This window comes from Chelonoidis abingdonii, chromosome 4, assembly GCF_003597395.2.
Source record: "Chelonoidis abingdonii isolate Lonesome George chromosome 4, CheloAbing_2.0, whole genome shotgun sequence".
NCBI classification, from domain to species: Eukaryota; Metazoa; Chordata; order Testudines; family Testudinidae; genus Chelonoidis; species Chelonoidis abingdonii.
This window is the reverse complement of record NC_133772.1, coordinates 41,516,047-41,538,304: the sequence shown is the minus strand read 5'-3', so window position 1 is coordinate 41,538,304 and position 22,258 is coordinate 41,516,047. Positions and strand designations below refer to the sequence as shown.

Genomic DNA, 22,258 nt, shown 5'->3' with positions numbered 1-22,258 from the left:
GAGCCATGGCATCAGGGGTAGGCTGGTCCCCAGGATACTATAGGCATTTGAACATTCCCAACGGTTATTTTCTGGTCTGGGAAGTAATCTCCCTTGCTGTAGCCATTTAACAGCTAGTGCTCCTGAAGACGCGAGCGTCATGAACCCCCCTGGCCATCCACATGGATGTGGGTGAAACGTCCCTTGTGGTCCACCAGTGCTTGCGCACCATTGAAAAGTACCCCTTGCGGTTCACGTACTGGGTGCCCTGGTGTTCTGGGGCCAAGAAGGGATATGGTTCCATCTATGGCCCACCACAGTTCGGAAAACCCATTGCAGCAAAGCCATCCACTACAACCTGCACGTTTCCCAAAGTCACAACCTTTCGTAGCAGCAGCTTAACTTGCTTTGGCTACTTGCATCACTGCAGCCCCCACAGTAGATTTGCCCACTCCAAATTGATTCCCGACTGACCGGTAGCTGTCTGGCGTTGCAAGCTTCCAGAGGGCTATTTGCCACTCGCTTCTCCACTGTGAGGGCTGCTCTCATGTTGTATTACGGCGTTTCAGGGCAGGGGAAAGCATGTCACAAAGTTCTAAGAAAGTGTCTTACGCATGCGAAGTTTCGCAGCCAGCGAATCGTCCCACACCGTCAAAACAATGCGTCCCACCAGTCTGTGCTTGTTTCCGTGCCAAATTCGGCGTTCAATGGGTAGAAGATGCCCGTTAATAGCAGTACGTCCAAAACGCTGGGGCCAGCGGTTATGGAGAATTCTGCCTCCATCTCGTCATCGCTGTCCTCGCCGCTCAGCAATAGCTGCCTCCTCTCTCCTCCTGCCTTTGCAGTTCATTGTTCAGTATAGTCAGCACCGAGAGTACGCGAGGTGTTGACAACGTCAGGATACCGTTTGTGATCTCAGGGTCCATGATTGCTGTGCTATGGCGTTTGCTCAATGCCATCCGCGAAAAAGCGAAGGTTGTCTGCTGCCTTCACAAAGGAGGGGTGAGGCTGTACCCAGCACCACCGGGCAGTTTTCTGCCCATCAGGCACTGTGCTCTCAACAGGAAGTGGGAACTATGGGATAGCTGAGGAACAGCTACCACAGTGCACCGCTCCTTAAATCGATGGTAGCCTTGGACCATGGCGCAAGCAATCGATTTGTGTGCGATTGTGGACGCGCAAAACCGATTTTATAACATCGGTTTTGTAATATCGGTTTAAACTACTTCGAAATAATCGTGCAGTGTAGACGTACCCTTAGGGTGGAAAGTAACCTTCTCAAAGGCATGATCTTCCCTTTCCTCCCTTTATTAGACACTCATATAGTCCTGCTCATGGGAACAAGCACATGGGGAGGGGAAGTTGAGCACTTCCTGTTAACCCCTTGTTTAAAGGAACAGGGCAGTGCCCCTAGACGCTGTTGCAGAAACATAAAGTTACAATGTTTTGGAAATTACCCCCTCTGTGTTCCTGACCAGGATTCTAGGGGCCATCAGTTAACAACAGCTCCTGAATAATTCAGTTCAAGTTTTACATAAAAGTCAGTGCTTGCTGCAGTAGGTCACTTTGAGAGCATTAGGCAGCTCCGCTCAGACCTCCAGCAAAGTGGGAAACATTCAGTAAAACTGCTAGTTCTTTATCTTAACATCAAGCCTTAAGCCCTCATTTTTAAAAGGGCCTAAAGGTTGGCCTCCAGTTTTGTACACATAATTAATATGCGCCATTTAGATGCCTTACAGTAGGGGCAAATGGGTAATTAGATGCCTGAGTGGTAGCATTTATACCAGTAAATAATTGTATCGGACAAACTGGAGGGCACTTGGTAAATCCAGCCCTTTGTGTATTAATCAAAGTCTCCTGGTGACCTGGGACACAAGAAGTATCAGACATGAAATAAATATTGGGATGAACATATGTTTTGGTCTGACATCTTCAGAACACTCTAAAGCTCATGAATGACCAGTGAAAGCCCAGAAAAGAACCTCTGAATGCTGCCATCGAGGACTACAGTCCCTGAGAGATACAAGCTGATCATACATGTGCCAGGTCTGTACTGACCCAATGTGGGGAGGTTCCTGCCCTAACAGGTCAGCATAATAAAGGACACAGAATATAAGAGCCCTGGGTCTTGTAGTGAGCTATGGAAGTTGGATAACAATGAGATGGCAGTGCATTATTTGATTACTGTTCTCCAACTGGGATCCAGGATCGATCTCATCTTGCAACTGAATGCTGGGAAGGTTTCATCCAACAGGGGAGATGGATTAAAGGTTTCCTGTCTCAGCATTAGGGTATGGTGATGAGTGATAATAGTGCTTTGCAAAGTAAGTGGTGTTGATATAATGAAAGGTAACTGGAAACCTCTCAAAGCTCCAGGCAAACTACGTGTCCTTCTGGCTTTTGCAGTAGTTATCCTTGCATCAGTCCCAGAAACTGCCCTCACAGGACTGTTATTAAGGGCTAGTTATATGTAGGGTTGGCAGAACTCCATTCTTCTTTTTGGATAATTCTGACAGATAATATCAATGTTTATTTTCAAGCTTTTTTCTAGATTTTTATTTAAATTTTCACAGTTTTGGGACTGATGGGAATATCAGAAAATTATGTAATAAGAATAGACTTTGACATTCAAAAAGTAAAAATTGTATGAACCATTCAAGCAAATTGTCAATATCACATGTCAAAATATACAAAGTAAGTATCCTTAAATCAACAAATCATACCTTTTTTTTTTACTATTCATTCCCTAGTCCAGTGGTCCTGAACCTTTCCAGACTACTGTACCCCTTTCAGGAGTCTAATTCATCTTGTGTACCCCAAGTTACACCTCACTTAAAAACTACTTGCTTACAAAATCAGACATAAAAATACAAAGTCTCAGAGCACACTGTTACTGAAAAATTGCTGACTTGCTCATTTTTTCCATATCATTATAAAATAAATCAATTGGAATATAAATATTGTACTTACATTTCAGTGTAAAGTATATAGAGCAGTATAAACCAGTCATTGTCTGTATGAAATTTTAGTTTGTACTGACTTCACTAGTGTTTTTTATGTAGCCTGTTGTAAAACTTGGACAAATATCTAGATGAGTTGATGTACTCCCAGGAAGACCTCTGTGTACCCCCAGGAGTACACATCCCCTGGGTTGAGAACCACTGCCCTAGTCCATTTGTGATAAGCCTAATTCAAAAGTCTATATTGTTGGATTTTCACTCTAAGAAGTTCTCAAGCAATGCTTTTTTCACTTTACCTATCTGCAAATTTCAGTTATCATTGATGGAAATATTTTTCTGTTGGTTTGTGTATGTAAGGTGAAATTGATGTTTACTGACATTTACTGATAAAAATCTAATCCTTCCAAGTCTAGTTATATGCACAGAGGTTGGGGATGATCCTTTTTGTTAAATTTGGTCTATCATATCACTCATGAAGATGAAGGGCCAACAGCACTGGTAAGAATTAGGTTAGGGTCAGTGTGCCTCCTAATCCCAAACTCTGCTATGCCTCCTAAATTCCAAACCCCTAGAACCTCTTCCTCATAACTATGTGTCATAGCTCTGGATTTCGTTATAGCTAGGTCAATATATTTCATTTCTGACCTGCATTAAACTGCTATTCCAGTCCTATCTTTCCCCCTTCAGGGGATGCTATGCAGAAAGCATATAGGTGTTTCATATGTCTGATAGGTTTTAATATGTGAGTGGAATGATATATGAAAGAGCTCTATCTGCTGTTTGGTTGGATATGAGCCGTATATGTCCAATATACAGAACATGTGCTGCTGATATATATTGTATATGCTTAAATGAATGAATGTAATGCTGGTAAAAGACTTGTAGGCTGAAATTCTGTGTTAATCCTACATTTTTATTTTTTTTACAGGAAAACTATTTGCAAATATGCTTTCAAATTTTCCTGTTTTTTTAAAATTCAAATTTTAAGTTAAATTTAAACATTTAATTTTAACCAGCTCTACAGTTAATCCCTTCTGACCTACGAGTCTATGAGTCTATAATCAAAAATGGGAAAAAATGAAGTGAACATTTTCTCAGTTTCTCTGCTTTATTCACATTTTTAAATATTAACATTCAGAATTTCATCAACATTTCAAAATTCAAAAAAATCTGACCAGCTCTACTTCATTCACAGATGAGATGCACATTCAGCCTTCTCCCACAACTCCCTACCAATACACCTGAATCTGAACCAAAAGGATCACTCTCTAAAGGGCGAAGTTAATCTGTTATTTGTGCCTGTTAGGACCTTGGCCTTTGGCGAAGATGCCAATGACTGACAAATGTGATGGTGATTTCTCTAGGAAGTGTATTGGTATCACCATATTACATTAGCTACTGGAGAGCCTTCATGTGGTTACAACTGTGGGTCCCAATGACCTAGGCCAGATATGAGCTGGTGACTTAAGCACAGAAGACTTAGGAGCATTTCTAAAGCTCGGACTCATACCCATTATGACTGTCCCATGATAAACAGTGAAGGAAATTTCAAGAAAATGATGTAGCAGAAGCAACTCATGCAAAAATTCTACCTTCTCCCCATGCCTCATATCTACCTGCCTTCCCAGTTCTATCACTTTTCACAATTGGAAGGAAACACAATATCATCTCTTAAGTCAGACTCATCACCAGCCCCCTGGCAGTAAGATCTCTCCACAGAATCCTTGATAGCAGGGGGAGGTGAGGGGTGCCATCTATGAAAGAGGGTTCACTAGCGGCAGATACTCCCTCCTACCCCACTCCCATTGCTACTGGTTCCTCTCCTGCCTTCCCCAGGCTGGAAACAGTGGAAAGCTGGTGGGGTTATGGGAACTGTAGCACTATTATCCACAACTTGGACTTTATTTTTTAAATTAGATCAATCAGAAAAATTAGATGCCTCTGAAATAGCAAAAAAATAATAATAATGTGCCCCTCATTTTCATTAGGGACATGCAGGGGGAGGAGGAAGAAAGAAAGCTACCATGCTCTGCCCCTTCCTCCTCAGGCATGTGAGACCTACCCACTACGGCGGCTTTCGTGAATTTGCCTTGCAGTGGTACCCAATGCATTGCAATGGAGAATTCAGTCCCCTCTTCTGCAGCTGCCCCATAGCGGGATGGCCCATGCCACAGCTGGCATTTCGGAAACCATTGCCTGGGACTTCTGGGGATGGGGTAGTGTGAGTGTGAAAGGGGACCCTAACCGGCAACAAGATTGTCTCAAACAATCGCTTTGCTCCAGACACCAGGCAAAGTAACGTCAAGGGAAATTACTGGCCCTGATTCTCTCCTGTGCCAAGATATACTCAGAAAAGGAGAGAGGGAGGAGCTGTCAGAGAGCCATGCATTCACATGCCCTAGCCCTGGCCCTGACCTAAGCCTGTTGAGAATTATAGTTGGGGAGCTTTGCTCCCCGCTGTTCGTTCCTCATCCAGTTACATTCTTTCCTTCCCTCAGTATGCCCCTAAGCTAGAGTGGGGGTGGTTGGCATAGAGGTTGCCTCTACCTCCTTTACACCAGTTATTCTGGTTGTTTAGTAGAAGCCCCACTCAGGGATCAGGATCCTACTGTGCTGAGCACTGTACACACATATAACAAACAGACAAGCCCTGCCCCAAGTGAGAACTCCCCTCTACCAGGAACAATTCTCAGCTATTCATATGATATCCCTTTTGTACTGCTCCGGCAGCATTAAGGGGATAGAACTGAGGCTGAGAATCTGGACCACAATTGCAGGGCTGGAATTGTTGCCACTGGAGATGGGACACCTACTCTGCATTTGCATTCCCCATCCTTGTTATCATCAGACCCTCTAAATGCCCAGGTTAGAAATGAGAGGGCATGTGGAACAGGGGATGTCTGTTATAATTTGCCGAGGAACCCAGCAGCCTGGACGGCCTAACACATTAATATTCACCAGAACTCTCTTGTGCCAAAATGAAACAAAACCTCACCACATGTGATAATTACTTGGCGTTTAATGGAACATTGCCGAATAAATGAACTTAATTTGGTCCCCTTCCAGCTCATCTCTCTGACTCCGTGTCTTACATGACCTGCTTCACCTCTTCGCTCTGCAGGTGAAGTGAGGACTCCATTGTTCCAGAGGCTGAAATGCCCTCGGGCATTTCTCCACATTGGCTTGACAGAAGGATTAAAGAAAGCCGCCTCTTTGGTGAACAAGCAGGGAAAATCCCCCCCACAGAGTGCTGCAGAGGTCAAGAAGGAAAATGAACGAGAGAGAGATGCAGCAAGGCATGACTTAAAGCTTGGTATAGTCCCCTCCAGGATAGCAGTATAATGTCCTGAGCCCCTCAACCAAGACAGTGGAGCAAGCAGCCTGCTACTACAGCTTGAATAACGCAAAACTTTTGGAAGGAGTGTATGTAGATTGGAAAAAGAGAGAGAGAGAGTCACTAACCAAGCGATCACAAGGAGGTTACACAGTGTCTGACATCTGCAAGGTACTGCTGTAACACACACAGATATACACACACACAGACACACACAAAGACACATGGTATAAAAAGGGCACTAAAAAAAATCCTGCACAGTGAAAGAGAGATGGTGTGAATGTCCCTGAATTCCAAGAGAGCTCCTGGGGAAACCGTGCACAATTCTAGGGGATGGAGAATAGCAGAAGAATCTGTATTTGCATACATGCTTCACAGCTCCCCAAGCACTGACTGTTCACACTTGCTCCCCAGTCACTGGTCACGCTCACTGATGCTCTCCAGGCAGCTGTCAATCCCTCCTTCACTCCATTTATGAGAGCAGCAAAGAATCCTGTGGCACCTTATAGACTAACAGATGATCTGGAGCATGAGCTTTCGTGGGTGAATACCCACTTCGTCAGATGCATCTGTTGCATCTGACAAAGTGGGCATTCACCCACGAAAGCTCATGCTCCAGAACGTCTGTTAGTCTATAAGGTGCCACAGGATTCTTTGCTGCTTTTACAGATCCAGACTAACACAGCTATCCCTCTGATACTTGACTCCATTTGTGAGGTATCTGCTCTCGTACTCTCTGAAAACCAACTCATCTGTACTGCAGGCAGCGGCAGCATATGGGTGACACTGGGTTTAATTTACACCTCTTACTGTCACTGGGGGAAGACAGCAGATCTTGGAGGTAAAGACAGATTTGGAATATTGGGCCCAGTGGAGCTATGCCAATTTACACTAGCTGATGAACTGGCCCATTATTTTTAAGTGATTTTGGAGCTGAAACATTCATATTGGTTTCTATGACAACCCCGTTTGGTTCCCAGATTTCTAACCCAAGATACCCTTTAATTGGAGAAATTGCAGGTCATTTGTAATACACAAAATCTTAGCCTCTTTGCAAATGCTTTTCCCACTGACCCCAAACCCCAATGAAGTTAGACTACAGAATAACTGTCCAACAATATGCCTTTAAAAAGTGCCTAGTATGCTGCTGAGGCTATATGAATAATTTATTAAATAATAATTAATAACAACAGGAAACATCATTTTTTATTTACACGAGCACCAAAACCCTTTTCATCTCATTTTCCATTGCTCCTGGAAACTTAATAATGACTTAACAGCTACTGTAAATTTGAGATTTGTATGTGTACCTATGTTTCTATACACAGAAAAATCTTTGGTTTCTGTTAATTAAGCTTGCTTTGTTCTATTTTACTAACAATTTCAAGCTCTGTAAAATTAGTAGATACAGTTCCGGACAGAAATAAAAGGATAACTTTTAACACATATTCATAGACTTTTTTAAGGTCAGAATCAACCATTAAACCATCTAGTCTGACCTCACTCAGTTCTGCCTGTCATAAGTAGATGTGCATGACCTTCTTGCATTCAGGGCAGTTTTTTCAAGAAGAAAACATGTTAAAATTTGTTCTCTTTTCTTCAAAAAAAGCATCTCTTCAAAGTTGTTAAGTATGCCTACATTTAACACGTCTCCTCCTTGTATTTATGCTGGAGTGCAGTGAAGCAGATGACTCCCGCGCCCAGCCAGGGTTAAGGAGCAATCAGCACCAACCTGCCGCACCCCTGTGGTATGTCAGGCCTGGATGTGAGCCTTTAAAAGGGAGAACTCAGTGCAGTAGTGGGGGCATGCTGAAGCAAGCAAAGGGCTCAGAGCTTCTAGACTGGGGGTCCTGTGGCACTAACAGACCTATGGCTTGTGAACGCCACCTACCCAAGCTCTCTGAGGAAGAAGACTACCAGGCTGGTTTCTTTGTTGAAATCCCCGCTCCCCACCCTGTGATTAAACCCTAACCTTTTCGCACACTGAGGAGTGGGAACTGAGACTGTTTGTGAGGCCTGAGAGACTGCTGCCCTCTCCCTTGCACAAGGAAGTGGGTCGGGGAAATATTTTCCATTTTGTTGGGCTGCTTTATATCCCCCTAAAGGGGGTGGACTCACTAAAAGGCACAGCTGATGGGTTGTACTGCATCTCTCAGAACCAGACCACAGGGCTGTGGCTGACCAGAGAATGACACAGGAGGTAAGTGAGGTGCCTGCTCTCACCCCAAAGTGGCAACTTTGAGGTGTTAACCTTCAGCACAGAGTTAAGGTTACATAGTAGTTTTTAAAGCCTTGTGTGCAGGGCCAAATTTCCAATTAGGCACAGCAGACACATGCCTTGGGGCATCTAAAAGTTAAAAATGTGTTAAAAGTTAAAAAGTTAATACATACAGCTCCCCTGTAGGTGGCTGGGCTCATAGCACGGGTTGGTGGCTGCCCAGCGTGTGGGGTTGGAGCAGGGTGAGCATCCGAGTCAGCCCTCCTGGGGGCGCTGTGAGCTGTGGCCAGGTGGGGCGGCTGCTGAAGGTGCTGGGAGTGTCCCAGCCCCTTCCCAATCTTGCCTTCCCCACTACCTCCACCCTGTGCCGGGGAGGGGCGTAGCCAGCGTCCCATTCACTTGCACGGGCAGAGACAGAGCGCAGCTGCGGTGCTGGGCTGCAGGAGGGATGGAAGACATCTGGGGACTGCTTGCAGTGGGGAGAGGTACAGTGTCCACCTTGTGCCTTGCCTGGGGCAGGTGGGCTGTGCCTTGGCTCAGGCTGGGAGCGCCATGCATAGCGGAGGGTCTCGTGCCTTCCCGAGGAGGCTGTGTTATATTTCTTTTCATTTAATTTTTTATGGCAAACATGAAGGTCAGCTGTCGGCAGGGGGCCACTGAAGATGCTGTGCCTAGGGGCGCGTAAGGTGTAAATCCAGCCCTGCTTGTATGTTGACAAAGAGTTGTACGAGGAAGGCAATAATAGGTAAGAGTTGATCCATTTTATACTGCGGTCACTCAAGAAATGGAAGTTTGGTTGTTGACCTTAACTGTGTATTTGTAGCTTTTCAGTCTGTGAGGAAAATGGTATTAAAGTAGAACAGAGAAACCTTAACTAACATTAAACAAACTGCGCAAACTGGAGCTGAAATGCTAAATGCAGTTAATATAGGGCCTTACAAAGAATCATGATAAAGTAGTGAACACAAAGGCTGCAGTGCGAGTTTGACTATTGAGAAATGTCGACATTAGATCACAGGCGGACACAGCAACTGAGCAAATCTGTTGTCATGTGTAAAACGCACAGGACACTACCTAGCAAAGAACGTCATCATTGGTTGACGTGGTGTTTTCAACATGTCAATGTTGAAGTCAATGTCAACATTTAAGTAAATAAGGCCACTGGAATTTGACAGATTTGCTGGCATGTACACACATAGGTTGCTGCTGAGTAAATAACACCATCATATTGTTAATGCAGCACTCGGTGAATCTGCTGTCATGGACAGACAGATAGCTGTTGAGCAAACAATGTTGCCATATCATTCACACTGCATTTTCAAACTGGCACAGCTCAAATCAATTAGGAAACAAAAATCATTTTTTTCTGAAACATTCCAACATGGAAAAAAATACAGATGTGGTATTTGTGTAAAGGGCAGCTATCCACATCCAAAGTTTAGAGTAGAATCTCTATGTGTATTCTTTGCAAAAGAGTTCTGGAAGAGAGTGAGGCATTAGGGACTTCATTTAAAAATCCATCTGTTTTTATTTCCAAAATATATTTAAATATCTGACTCCTCTACATGTCAAAAAGTGCACAGAACATTAAAAGCCTCCCTCCAGTCTATTTTCTATGTGTGCAGCAGATACTCCCATTCTTTCGCCCATTAAACACAAATTCTCTGATGCAACATGAAAATTGGCTTACCTATTACATCATTATATGTAGATGCATGCATACTGTACCGTCATATATTCTCTATTCACACGTGTGTGTTTGTGTGTGTGTGTGTGTGTGTACGTACGTGCATATATAGAGTGAAAGCACATATAAAATGCTCCACAGAGTGGTGCGGCATAAACATTTGATCAGCATGAGTGTTAGAAATGTCTCCTTCCTTCACGAGCTCTGACTAAGGCTGTGATTCTTTCACAGAGGTCGCAACAGTCATGGATTCTGTGACGTTCTGCGACCTCCATGACTTCCGCAGCAGCTGGTGCGGCTGATTTCAGGGCCCTGAGCAGCTGACCCCAGGGTCAACTGATTGGGCACACCATGGCCAGCCACGCCAGCCACTGGTGGGGCGACCCCAGGTAGCTGGTTCTGGGGATCATGTGAGCTGCAGCTGGTCCTAGTGACCACCTGAGCAGCAGCAGTCCCAGAGCAGCTGGAGAAACGGCCCCAAGGGTACCCAGAGGCGGTCTGGAGAGCAGTGCCCGGAGCAGCAGCTGGGGGGCAGACAATCCCCTGCACTGGAGCAGGCCTCCCCCCAGCAGGGGCCCCCTGGAGCAGCAGGGTCCCAGAAGTAGAGATTTAGTCATGAGTATTTTTGGTAAAAGTCATGTACAGGTCATGGGCCGTGAATTTTTACTAATTGTCCGTGACCTGTCCATGAATTTTACCAAAAATACCCATGACTAAATCTCAGCCTTAGTTATGAATGAGTTGTGCATGCTACCCCAAACAAGTGCCAATAAAACACAATCACATATTCTGTCTGTGCTCTGTATTTTACAGAAAGAACACTATTTTAGAAATTATTTATAGAATCTTTATTTATAGAATTTATAGAATCTTACTTTTTTTTTTTAGTAGTACCATTTTTCATATTCTTCCACCAGTAAGGAGAGCTGTAAATCATAATGTCACAATGGCAAGATCCGATATCTTGCAACTACTGGAGGCTAGAAGCAAGAGCTGTGTATCCCAGTGGAAAGCTGTCAATTTCCCTTTTTCCAGCACCTGCATTGTACTCCTGAAGGGCAGTGAGATGTGCAACTTTAAACTGGTCACTGTGCAATACTAAATATTCCCCTCCACAAACCTCAGACCAGTGTAGTTTGGGGGACAATTCTACATTTCAGAAGAAAAAGGGGAAATTTGTTTCAGATTGATTGAAAATATAAACGAGGATAACTGAAGCTCAGAGATTTGGGATGTTTACACTAAGATGGATGAGTGGGCAGAGCGTAGGCGAAGCAGTCACAAGATGCGTGCCCAATTAAATTGAAAATAGGGCCATCGCTTCCACATACAGGGCTATATGGTGGCATTCTGTCACAAGCCCAACATGAGAGGCAGTGTGGAGTGGCACCAGAGAGACAGTGCCCTTGGCAAGCACACTCTCTCTATGCATGGGGTGTGCACATTTTGTGCTAGCCATTAGGCTGGCCCAGAAAGTGAGATAGCCCTACTCCATGGATTGGTGCAAAGGTGGGGCAGGGCCCTTCACCTCTGCTGTAGCGCTTTAGTGAAGATGCAACTACAAGCTTCTTCCATCGGTGTAGTTAATCCACCTTGCCAAGAGGTGGTAGCTATGTTGATGGGAGACGCTGTCCGGTTAACATAGCACTATCCACACCTGGGGTTGGAGCAGTATAACTATGTCACTCAGTGCAGTGGTTAAGTTTGTAGGTAGATGAGGCCATAGTCATCTCTGCTTCTTGAGGACACCTCGGATTTCTCACAAACCCTCCCTCCCTGTTAATAAAAGAATACTGCGGTATTCTACACACCGATCCAGCTCACAGTGCTCTCACAAGAGCTTTTGGTGCCATTGCTGTGAATCCTGAAGTATTACTTTTATAATGTCCTTTTCCCCACCCTACCAGTGAGAAGGATACAAAGCAAAGTAAAACAAGGCTCCTATTCATTGCCTTAGCTCCCAACCCCGCCACCCTCCCTGTGTCACACACTTTAGCATGAGCCCCCTCTGCATACACCAGCAGACAGCCTCAGGCAATGAAAGAAGAGGCTCTAGTAATTGTCATTTATCAATATTCATACAGACCTTCAAACCCTCCTTGTGCCCTCCTGGAAAAAAAAAGCCAAACCAAAATAAAAATAAAATGAAATAATAATCCTGCTGCTCACTACCAGAAGGAATTTCCTCTCAATGTCACCACTGCGCTGTGCAGTAATTGGCATTATCAGTTATCTCTGAAGCTTAATAAGGTTTGCCATGGGCCCTTTTCGGTAATCATATTTTTTATTTGTCAGCTCACAAGATGCAGACACCAAATAGGAGCCTGACCAAAAGAAAAACCCAACACACACAAAAAACCCAACTCAGACCAATCACAACATTGGTTGGTGATGTCACATATGGCCAATCAGGAATCTTTTAGCTGTTCTCTCTTATTTCTTTCCAGATTCTGTTCTCTCTGCAGTCTTTGCTTTTTCTAAATGGAAGGGTGCTCCTCTGGGGGAAAGCTCAGACTGGAGTAGCTGTGAACTCCCCAATGGTCAGAACTCCTATATAATTTCCTACAGTGACTGTGGATGGGACTAGAGTAACTGGGAGGTCCCACACAGTCAATGGCCAAGGTGTTCAAAAGTGACTACTGATTTTAGGGGTCCTACCTGAGGCCCCGTACCTGGTGGCTCAGCACCTGCTGAACACAAGCTCCCCTTAAAGTGTTTTAAAATAGGCAGCCAACGTCATTAGTCACTTTTGAAAAACGTGGTCAGTGCTGCTATGACACTTCACTGACTCCTGAGGCTAGGGGAGCAGGGAGCTCCCACATGCCAATGGTCCTATGCCATTTCCTGCACTCCTGAGCGGGGCTATAACTAGAGTCGCTGTGAATGCTCCCACAGCCAACCCTACTACAAAATCCTGTTCAGTGACTGTGACTGGGAGAAGCTCCAAGCTCCCACTACTCTCCCATTAAAAAAAATAAATGGGAATAGAAAGCTTATACTGATTTAAAATAACATTAAAACAAGCACAAGCAAATTACAAATCCATTTTGTTCCTTGCTGGGGCTGTTTCCCTGAAAACCCTTTATCAGATAAAGGCAATTTCTGCCTGTAGTTGAAGGCACAGCTCCCCCCGCATCAATGGCCACTGTGGGGAAACGCTTTCAGAGTTTCTCATCCAGGAATCCTGAGCCATTAATAAATTCAAAGCAGTGAAAGAAGAACTTACTAGGACTCTGAAGAAACTATAAACCTTAAGAATTTCTCTGTGCTTGGTTGCTCCCTCCTGCGGGTGGTGGAAGAAGAGGTGGCATGATATTGGGTGGGGGGCACAGAGCTATCAGTCTATTCTGCTAGCATGCTAGAGGCACTCACATCCAGTCATTAGCCAAAGGAGAAGCCTTCATTACTCAGTGTGGTCATAACTGGATAACCCGGCTGATGAGATGATTTATCATCTCACTGCCCTGCGACAGGGCAAGGTCAAGCTCTGTTGCTTAGGAAAGCACATTAAGTTATTATATATTTACAAACCTGATTTTTAAAAAACCTTTGGAGGTGACTGCTCAGACTCTCGCATCTCAGGAGCTGCACAGTTCTCATACTGACCAGGGAGGAGGGGGTGCTCCTGATTCACTGTCATTTGACCCTGCACTGACAGTGGTAGAGTAGGGGTTGAGGAGGAGATCACAGAAACAGACTCACTTCTTAACAAGAAGGATATTCCCTCAACACACACATGTGTTGAAGATGGTAGCTGGAGATCCTTAAAAGAGGCACTCACCATCCCTTGAAAATTCGCTAGAGACCCTTAATTCTCCAGAATTACTTACTCTTTCTATGGCCTCAGCCCTCCTCTCAGCTTTGTTTATTAAAGGCAGACACCAGAAGGCATTTGTCCATCTATCTACCTGCGCCACACTTATCACAGTAGTACCTAATTGCCAGTTGATACATATACATTCCCACAAGAATCATCCGAAAACCACAAACATCTGTATGTTAATATGCGTTTGAATTATTAAATTAATTACCATCAGTTGTGTTTGCACCCTTTTTGTGTGTGCTTCCTGTGAATGTTCGAGCGAATGAATTTACCAGCAGCAATATTTGTGGAGACCATCAATTATAAGAGAATAATGGAGAATATTTGCAGAATATAAATTCTGAGTTTGTAAATGAGACAGTTGACACCTGAAATCTGATTCTAGGCAGACTCAGGAAAGCATCCCTATTCGAGAATGGTACTCAGGAACAAGCTTAAATGCTTTCCTGAATCAGGGCCTCTCAGAGATATGCTCTGCTGCTCATGAACAAAAACAACCTATGTGTTCAATCAAACCTAACTGGGACCACACTACCCAGTTTCGAAAACAAACTGCTCCTGAACAATCTATCATAAATTATTCTCAGAAATGTATTAAGAAAATCATGATTCTCCCACAAGTGATTTGCAAGGAGAAAAAGATGTGGCATTCACAGAACAAATTATTTATTAAGAATTATCTGCCATCAGAGAAAACTTTCTGGGTCTGATGGTTCAAAGTCCACTGAAATCAACTGGGGTGTGTATGTGTGTATCTCGCCATTAATTTCAGTGGGTTTTGGATTGGCCCCTCATGTTATTATTGTTCATTGTCAGCTCACCCCATGCTCTGTTGACTATCACAAACCCGTCTATGCTGACTGCGTACTGTTCTCAGAACTTCAATATCCACAAATGTGGTCAGTTTAACCTCTGAACTGCTCCCCACCCTACCCCATTCTTCTTAATATCGCCCTACAGCTCCTTCTTGCCCCTTGAAAAAGGCTTAGATCCCCTCTTCCATCTGTGAGTAATACGTTCCCTTAGAAATTTCCAGTTTTTTACACAATGAGGGGAGCAAATCAGACACTTAGGTGGCTATTTTCGCTATGGGCGTATTAGGACTGTCGATTAATTGCAGTTAACTCACTTGATGAACTCAAAAAAAATTGCAATGAAAAATTAATTGCATTGTTAAACAATAGAACACCAACTGAAATGTATTAAATATTTTCGGATGTTCTTCTACATTTTCAAATGTGTACACAGAATACAAAATGTGCAGTGCTCACTTTATATTATTATTTTCATTACAAATATTTGCACTGTAAAAATGTTAAACAAAAGAAATAGCATTTTTCGATTCACCTCATGCAAGTACTGTAGTGCAATCTCTTTATCGTGAAAGTGTAACTTACAAATGTAGTTTTTGTTGTTACATAAGTGCACTCAAAACCAAAACAATGTACATTCAGTCCTGCTTCAGCCAATCACTAAGACAAACAAGTTTGTTTACATTTACAGGAGATAATGCTGCCTGCTTCTTACTTGCAATGTCACCTGAAAGTGAGAACAGGCATTCACATGGCATTTTTGTAGCTGGTGTTGCAAGGTATTTACGTGCCAGGTATGCTAAACATTCATATGCCCCTTCATGCTTCGGCCACCATTCCAGAGGACATGCTTCCATCCTGATGATGCTCATTAAAAAAATAACGTTTTAATTAAATTTGTGACTGAACTCCTTGGGGGAGAATTTGATGTCTTCTGTTCTGTTTTACTCGCATTCTGCCATATACTTCATGTTATAGCAGTCTTGGATGATTACCAAGCAACATTTCATTTTAAGAACACTTTCACACAGATTTGACAAAGCAAGAGGATACCAATGTGAAGATCTAAAAATAGCTACAGCACTCGACCCAAGGTTTAAGAATCTGAAGTGCCTCAAAATCTGAGAGGAAAACAGGTGGTGGCGCATGCTTTCAGATTGTCTAAAAGAAGCAACACTCTGATGCGGAACTACAGAATCGAACCACCAAAATGAAAAATCAACCTTTTGCTGGTGCCATTTGACTCAGATGAAGAAAATGAATGTGCACTGGCCTGTCATAAATGGATAGGTAGGTCAAGGGTAAGTTTCTTTTACCTGAAAAGGGTAACCGAACACCTGACCAGAGGACCAATCAGAGAATTGGATTGTTTAAAGTCAGGGGCGGGAAATTTTGTATACTCGGGTTTTGTTGTTTTCTTAGCTATGAGGAAACAAGTCTTCTTCTAATTCTCTCTAATACTCTTCTAAACATCTGTAAGTACCCAGAACCGCAAAGTAAATTCAGCTATGATGGTCTTTGGGGTGTATTTACCTGTATGTTAATTTTGTCGTGCTGGTTAATTGGGCTATCTTTAAATCAGACTGTTTCTTCATATTTCTTATAAGCAAGAGCCTGTATTGAGTTTCTTAATGCAAGATGATTGTTTTATATTTCTTTTTTTTTTCTATAAAGTTTCTTGTTAAACCTTGTGAAATGTTCTTTTCCTAGGGAGCAAAGGAAAAGCCAGGCTGTGGGCTATTTTCCTATTTGGGTCCAGGGAAGAGCAGACTACTGGAAAGAGACGAAGAATTTCTCGTTCTCTGGTGGTTACAGTTTTTTCCCTCATTCTAGGAGCAAGGGGGGTGGCAGAAGCCACGCTGTGGGTATTTTGCATCTCCATTGTCCTGAGGGAAGCAGCAGAAAGCTGGTTTCTTGGGTCACACAGGTAGCCGTGAGGCATAGCCTGATGAAGGAGGGGAAGGGGTTATTTTCCCTGCTTTAAGCATCCAAGGGATTGGAATCTGGGTGTCCCACGCAGGGAGGGTTTGGACACCCATAGAGGGAGAAAAGGGGGGATCAGGCCCCATAGATTAATTCCTGATCTGGTGGCAGCGAGAATATCCAAGCTGGTAGTGAGCTTGGGGGAGTTTCAGGTAAGCCCCCAAACTTTGGATTCTAAAGTCTAGGTTTGGGACAGGACCAGACTGGTGGACACTAAAGTCCAGGTCTGGGACTGGACGGCTAGATTACCACAGGTCCGCTCTGCTTTGGATCGTTATCAAGCAGAACCTTTCATCAGAATGGACGAATGTCCTCTGGAATGGTGGTTGAAGCATAAAGGGACATGTAAATATTTAGGGCAACTGGTATGTAAATATGTTGCGATGACAACTACAGCAGTGCCATGGGAATGCCTGTTCTCACATTCAGGTGATATTGTAAACAAGAAGGGGGCAGCATTATCTCCTGCAAATTGTAACCAAACTTGTTTGTCTGAGAGATTGGCAGAAGTAGGACTGAGTGGACTTGTAGGCTCTAAAGTTTTACATTGTTTTATTTTTAAATGCAGTAATTTTTTGTTATAATTGTACATTTGTAAGTTTAACTTTCATGATAAAGAGATTGCATTACAGTACTTGTATTAGGTGAATTGAAAAATATTTTTTTTACAGTGCAAATATTTGTAATAAAAAATAAAGGGAGCACTGTACACTTTATATTGTGCTGTAATTGAAATCAATATATTTGAAAATGTAGAAAACACCCCAAAATATTTAAATAAATGGTATTTTATTATTGTTTAACAGCGCAATTAATTGCAATTAATTTTTTTGATCACTTGACAGCCCTAGGGTGTATGTATGGAGCATTTTGAGGACCGTAGTTAGTTAAATCTGAGGAATATGGATAATCATTGCACGATTACTAAGAAATAACTATACAGTCATTATGCAAATTGCTGTGCTCTCATTGTCTAACAATGGCCCTCAGCCTGTCAGAATGGAGGAATTTGTGTGCTGTACGTAGTTATTAAGACACAACTGTGCAGTCATTATGTAAATCACAGCACCTTAGCCAATCAGAGTGCATGGAATTGTATTATTGAGAAATCAGTGTGCAGTTACAGGTCACTAACTGTACAGAAACCCTGTGATTTGATTGGCTGCAACAACTCAATTTCAGTATAATTTAAATTACCCGAACTTGTTAAAGCTGAAGTGGAAAGTGGTTCAATTTAAAATGCCATCTGAAAGTTACAGGTTAAACCACACTCAATGGTTAAATCATTCAACTGAGTTAATATGCAACAATAACAGACTGATAAAGAAAATTACTCCCTACTGGAAAGGAAATTAAAGGCAACAGTGACTCAAATGCCCAGAAGGGGCCCAGGCAGGGCTGCCAACTGCCAGCACATTTCCCTATAACCCAAGGAGGCCATAAAATGACTTTGTTGTATTGATAATTGTCCCAAGTTTCTTCAGGGACTAGTCTTGATAAGGCATATATTATTCTCGGTTATTGGCAAGTGCCCCCAAGACTCACGGAAATGAAGCACTGGTCCCCCAGGAATTTGATTTTCTTGCTTAAAGCACTCACTATAAATGAACGAGACAGCAGCTGCTCCCTCCCATCATGCTCACCATGGAACAACAGGCTTGCTTTCCAAGGGAAACCAGAAATGAGCCTTTATACAGATATTATAAACAGATCCAAAGGAAAATCATGGACAATCTGCAAGAACAATCTATGTGTGACCGATGTGTGTTCACAGAGATAGCCAAAAAGTAGCAGCAGCAGCAGCAGCAGCAGCATATATGTAGCACTTTTGGACCCCAAGAGCTTTACAACATTAACTATTTAATAGCAAACAGAAGTACACCTCTACCTCGATATAACGCTGTCCTTGGGAGCCAAAAAATCTTACTGCGTTATAGGTGAAACCGCATTAAATCGAACTTGCTTTGATCCACTGGAGTGTGCAGCCCCGTCCCTCTGGAGCACTGCTTTACCGCGTTATATCCAGATTCGTGTTATATCGGGTGGCGTTATATCGAGGTAGCGGTGTACAAGGAGCCCCAGCCCCACTGACTGCTTTGTTATGAGTTTCCAGGCCATAGTCACCACCCGTTATAAACCTGCTGTACTCACCATATTGAATGACTATGACAGAAGTCTAAAGCAGAGATGATTTGTCGGAAGAACTTCCTGGCTTCTTTTGGCGTTAATCTTCCCTTTTTTACGAGATAGTCGAAGAGCTCCCCACCTGACACATGTTCTAGCACCAAATATCTAGAAAAAAAGAAGAGAGGCCTTTGTTAGCACATGATCACACAGATCTCTCTGTCTGTCTCTGTCTCTCTCTCTAGGAATTAAATGTGTGAAATACTGTGAAACGAGAGAATTGGGAAATTAGCAGCTATGAACATTTTTAACAGGGTTGGAGTAAAGCACTGCTTGGACTCCAGGCATTTCAGTGATTCCAAACAATGGAACAAATTCAGTTTTCAGCATCCCCAGTAGAGAGATGATATCTGAAAAGCAATAATTCCTCCAAAGATCAAGACGGATAGTGGGCAGCAAATTATATATGGGCTTCCAGCTGCCAGAGCTGATGTAGAGTTAGGCTGCATATGCAGAGACATCAGGTCATTAACCAAGGTGGATGGTGATAGTTCCTTTCTGAAATAGCTTTGGAGGAACGACATTCACATAACTGAGCTCAGCTCTGGACACTTCAGTACCAGACAATGTCAACAAACAAGAGGGAATTTGGAGTCTTGCCCTCATGCTCAGGGTTTAGCTGATCACCATATTTGGGGTCGGGAAGGAATTTTCCTCCAGGGCGGATTGGCAGGGGCCCTGGAGGTTTTTCGCCTTCCTCTGCAGCGTGGGGCATGGGTCGCTTGCTGGTGGATTCTCTGCAGCTTGAGGTCTTCAAACCACAATTTTGAGGACTTCAATAACTCAGTCATGGGTTAGGGGTTGTTATAAAAGTGGATGGGTAGGGTTCTGTGGCCTGCCTTGTGCAGGAGGTCAGACTAGATGATCATATTGGTCCCTTCTGACCTATGAGTCTATGAGTCTATGAGCTGCTGAAAATAAAACAGGCTGATTTCTGACAAAGATAAACTACACTTGTTTAGCATGGGTACCCACGTAAGGGTTCATTTCTGCAACCTTTACACATGCTGTTTCACTTTACTAGTCCCGTTGACTTCAACAGGACTACTCTAGCATGTAAGTGTCGCACAGCATGAGTAAGGGCTGAAGAATTAGGGCCCAAGAGGGGGACAGGATAACTGCACGTTATCATTGAGCATTCGAGTACTCCAAAAGTGTACCAGGCAAAGAAAGGAGAGGAATTGTCTAGGGCAGCCCAAAGGGTTATTATTATGATTGGGGTAATGAGATGCCACCAATCAAAAGAAAACTTAAGTTAAAGATCTGGGAATGTTTCCTAAGAGTGGAGCTCTATTAGACCACAGAATAGTTTCCCTAGAGAAATAATAGCAGCCCCATCAACTGAGTAATTTAAAACTGGACCAGATACAGACCTACACTGGCAGAAGGATTGTCTCAAACAGTGTTTCTCAACTTTTTTGATACCAGGCACCAGCTTGCTGCCTTCCTAAACTGTCAGGGAGATCTCAGGGGCTGGCAGTGGTCCACGGACTGATCATTGAGAAACGCTGGTCTAGAGAAACAATGACGCCTTTCCTATCTCTACTAATGGTTCTGTGCTACTGTACAGTGCTGCCTCCTTCTGTGTACACGCAGACCATTATATATAGGAAGAATAAATGATGCAAAGGTACTGTGTAAAGCTTTTATTGGTATGAGTCTGAGCTGACCAGCATTACTATGCAGGCCCTCCCAGACTAGAGACACAGAGAGGTCATTTACTGAAGGATCTTTCGTTCTCTGAATGGATTGCTTTGCAGATCTCCCTTAGGGGAAGACCTGCAGAGGTGGCTTTTACGCCCTTGGCTTCAGAATCCTGTACTAGGGGAGCAAGCCCACACTCCCTCAAAGGGTAACTGCTCTGAAATGCGTTCCATTGCTGCATGGCAGGGCATGCCTTCTGACAGCAGATAGCTGCAGGGGCAGTGAGATGAAGGTAAACAGGGCTAGCAAACATCACCATCTTTTGTTGATACCACAAATTTCGGTGGAAAACTTTTTAAATAGCACATTTTAGAGAGCTTTTACAATTTTTTAGGGAGTTGTTGTTTTATTCCTTTATGCATAAGGAGAGTCAGCCTTAATTCCAGTACCCTTAGTCCAACCAAATAGGTTTTAGAGGGAGAGGAAAAGAACAAAATTACTTCAAGACTGAATATTGTCCTTTCAGGGCCTCAGAATGGTATGACTTGAGAGGGAAACTCCAAATTTGGGGGAGAGAGAGGAAAATATTCTTGTATATTTTTAAGTGGTCCTTTTTGAAGCTACTCAGAGTATTATAATATTAGGAGTAGCCCTGGAGAGAATAAAGATGGTCCAGTGGTTAGGGCAGCAGCTATAGATTTGGGAGACCTGGGTTTAAATCCCTGCTCCGGTGTAATCCCGGGCAAATCACTTAAACTGAGAAAGAGTTTTATAACCAGTGTTGTTCCTTTGGCTATGACGGCTGGTAAGGCAGAACTGAGGTTATGGAATGAAAGGTCACATGCAGTCGGATGCACTGAAATAGATCTGGAACCCCAGAAGGACTTTCTCAGAGGGGCCGATACAGACAGGTCAATGTGGCAATGCCTGAACCGCTTACAAACATATGCAGATTGAAGACTAATATGATCCAATAAGGGTACTCTAATTACTCACAGACTCATAGACTTTAAGGTCAGAAGAGACCAATATGATCATCTAGTCTGACCTCCTGCACAAAGCAGGCCACAGAATCCTACCCATTCACTTCTATAACAAACTCCTAACCTATGTCTGAGTTACTGAAGTCTTCAAATTCCCGCTTGCATTCCGAGTTCAGAATGGCTGTCCAGAGCGGTCAGTGTGCCACTGTGGGATACGCGCCGAGGCCATAAGGGGCGTCGATTTCCTGTCCACACTAAACGCGTAATCCGATATGTTTAATATCGAATTTAGTGCTACTCCTCTCGTCGGGTGGAGTACAGAAATCAATTTAAAGAGCCCTTTATATCGATATAAAGGGCATTGTAGTGTGGACGGGTACAGCGTTAAATCGATTTAATGCTCTTTAAATCGATTTAACGCGTAGTGTAGACTCAAGCCTGAGTTACTGCAGAGAATTCTTTCCTGAGTGCTGGCTGGTGAGTCTTGCCCACATGCTGAGGGTTTAGCTGATTGCCATATTTGGGGTCGGGAAGGAATTTCCTCGGGACAGATTGGCAGAGGCCTGGAGGTTTCGCCTTCTCTGCAGCGTGGGGCAGTGGTCACTTGCTGGTGGATTCTCTGCACCTGAGGTCTTCAAACCCACAATTTGA

At 43.5% G+C, this 22,258-nt stretch overlaps 1 protein-coding gene across 6 annotated transcripts in view; it reads right to left on the bottom strand.

Annotated features, from left to right (window-relative positions):
• The window catches only part of BRSK2 (BR serine/threonine kinase 2), a 495,363-nt gene that overhangs the window by 107,434 nt on the left and 365,671 nt on the right, over window positions 1–22,258 (bottom strand). For all 6 annotated transcript variants that reach the window (XM_075065085.1, XM_075065086.1, XM_075065087.1 and 3 more), the window contains exon 4: window positions 18,948–19,088. In XM_075065085.1, the coding sequence (XP_074921186.1) occupies window positions 18,948–19,088 (141 nt within the window). The remainder of the gene's footprint in view (window positions 1–18,947; window positions 19,089–22,258) is intronic.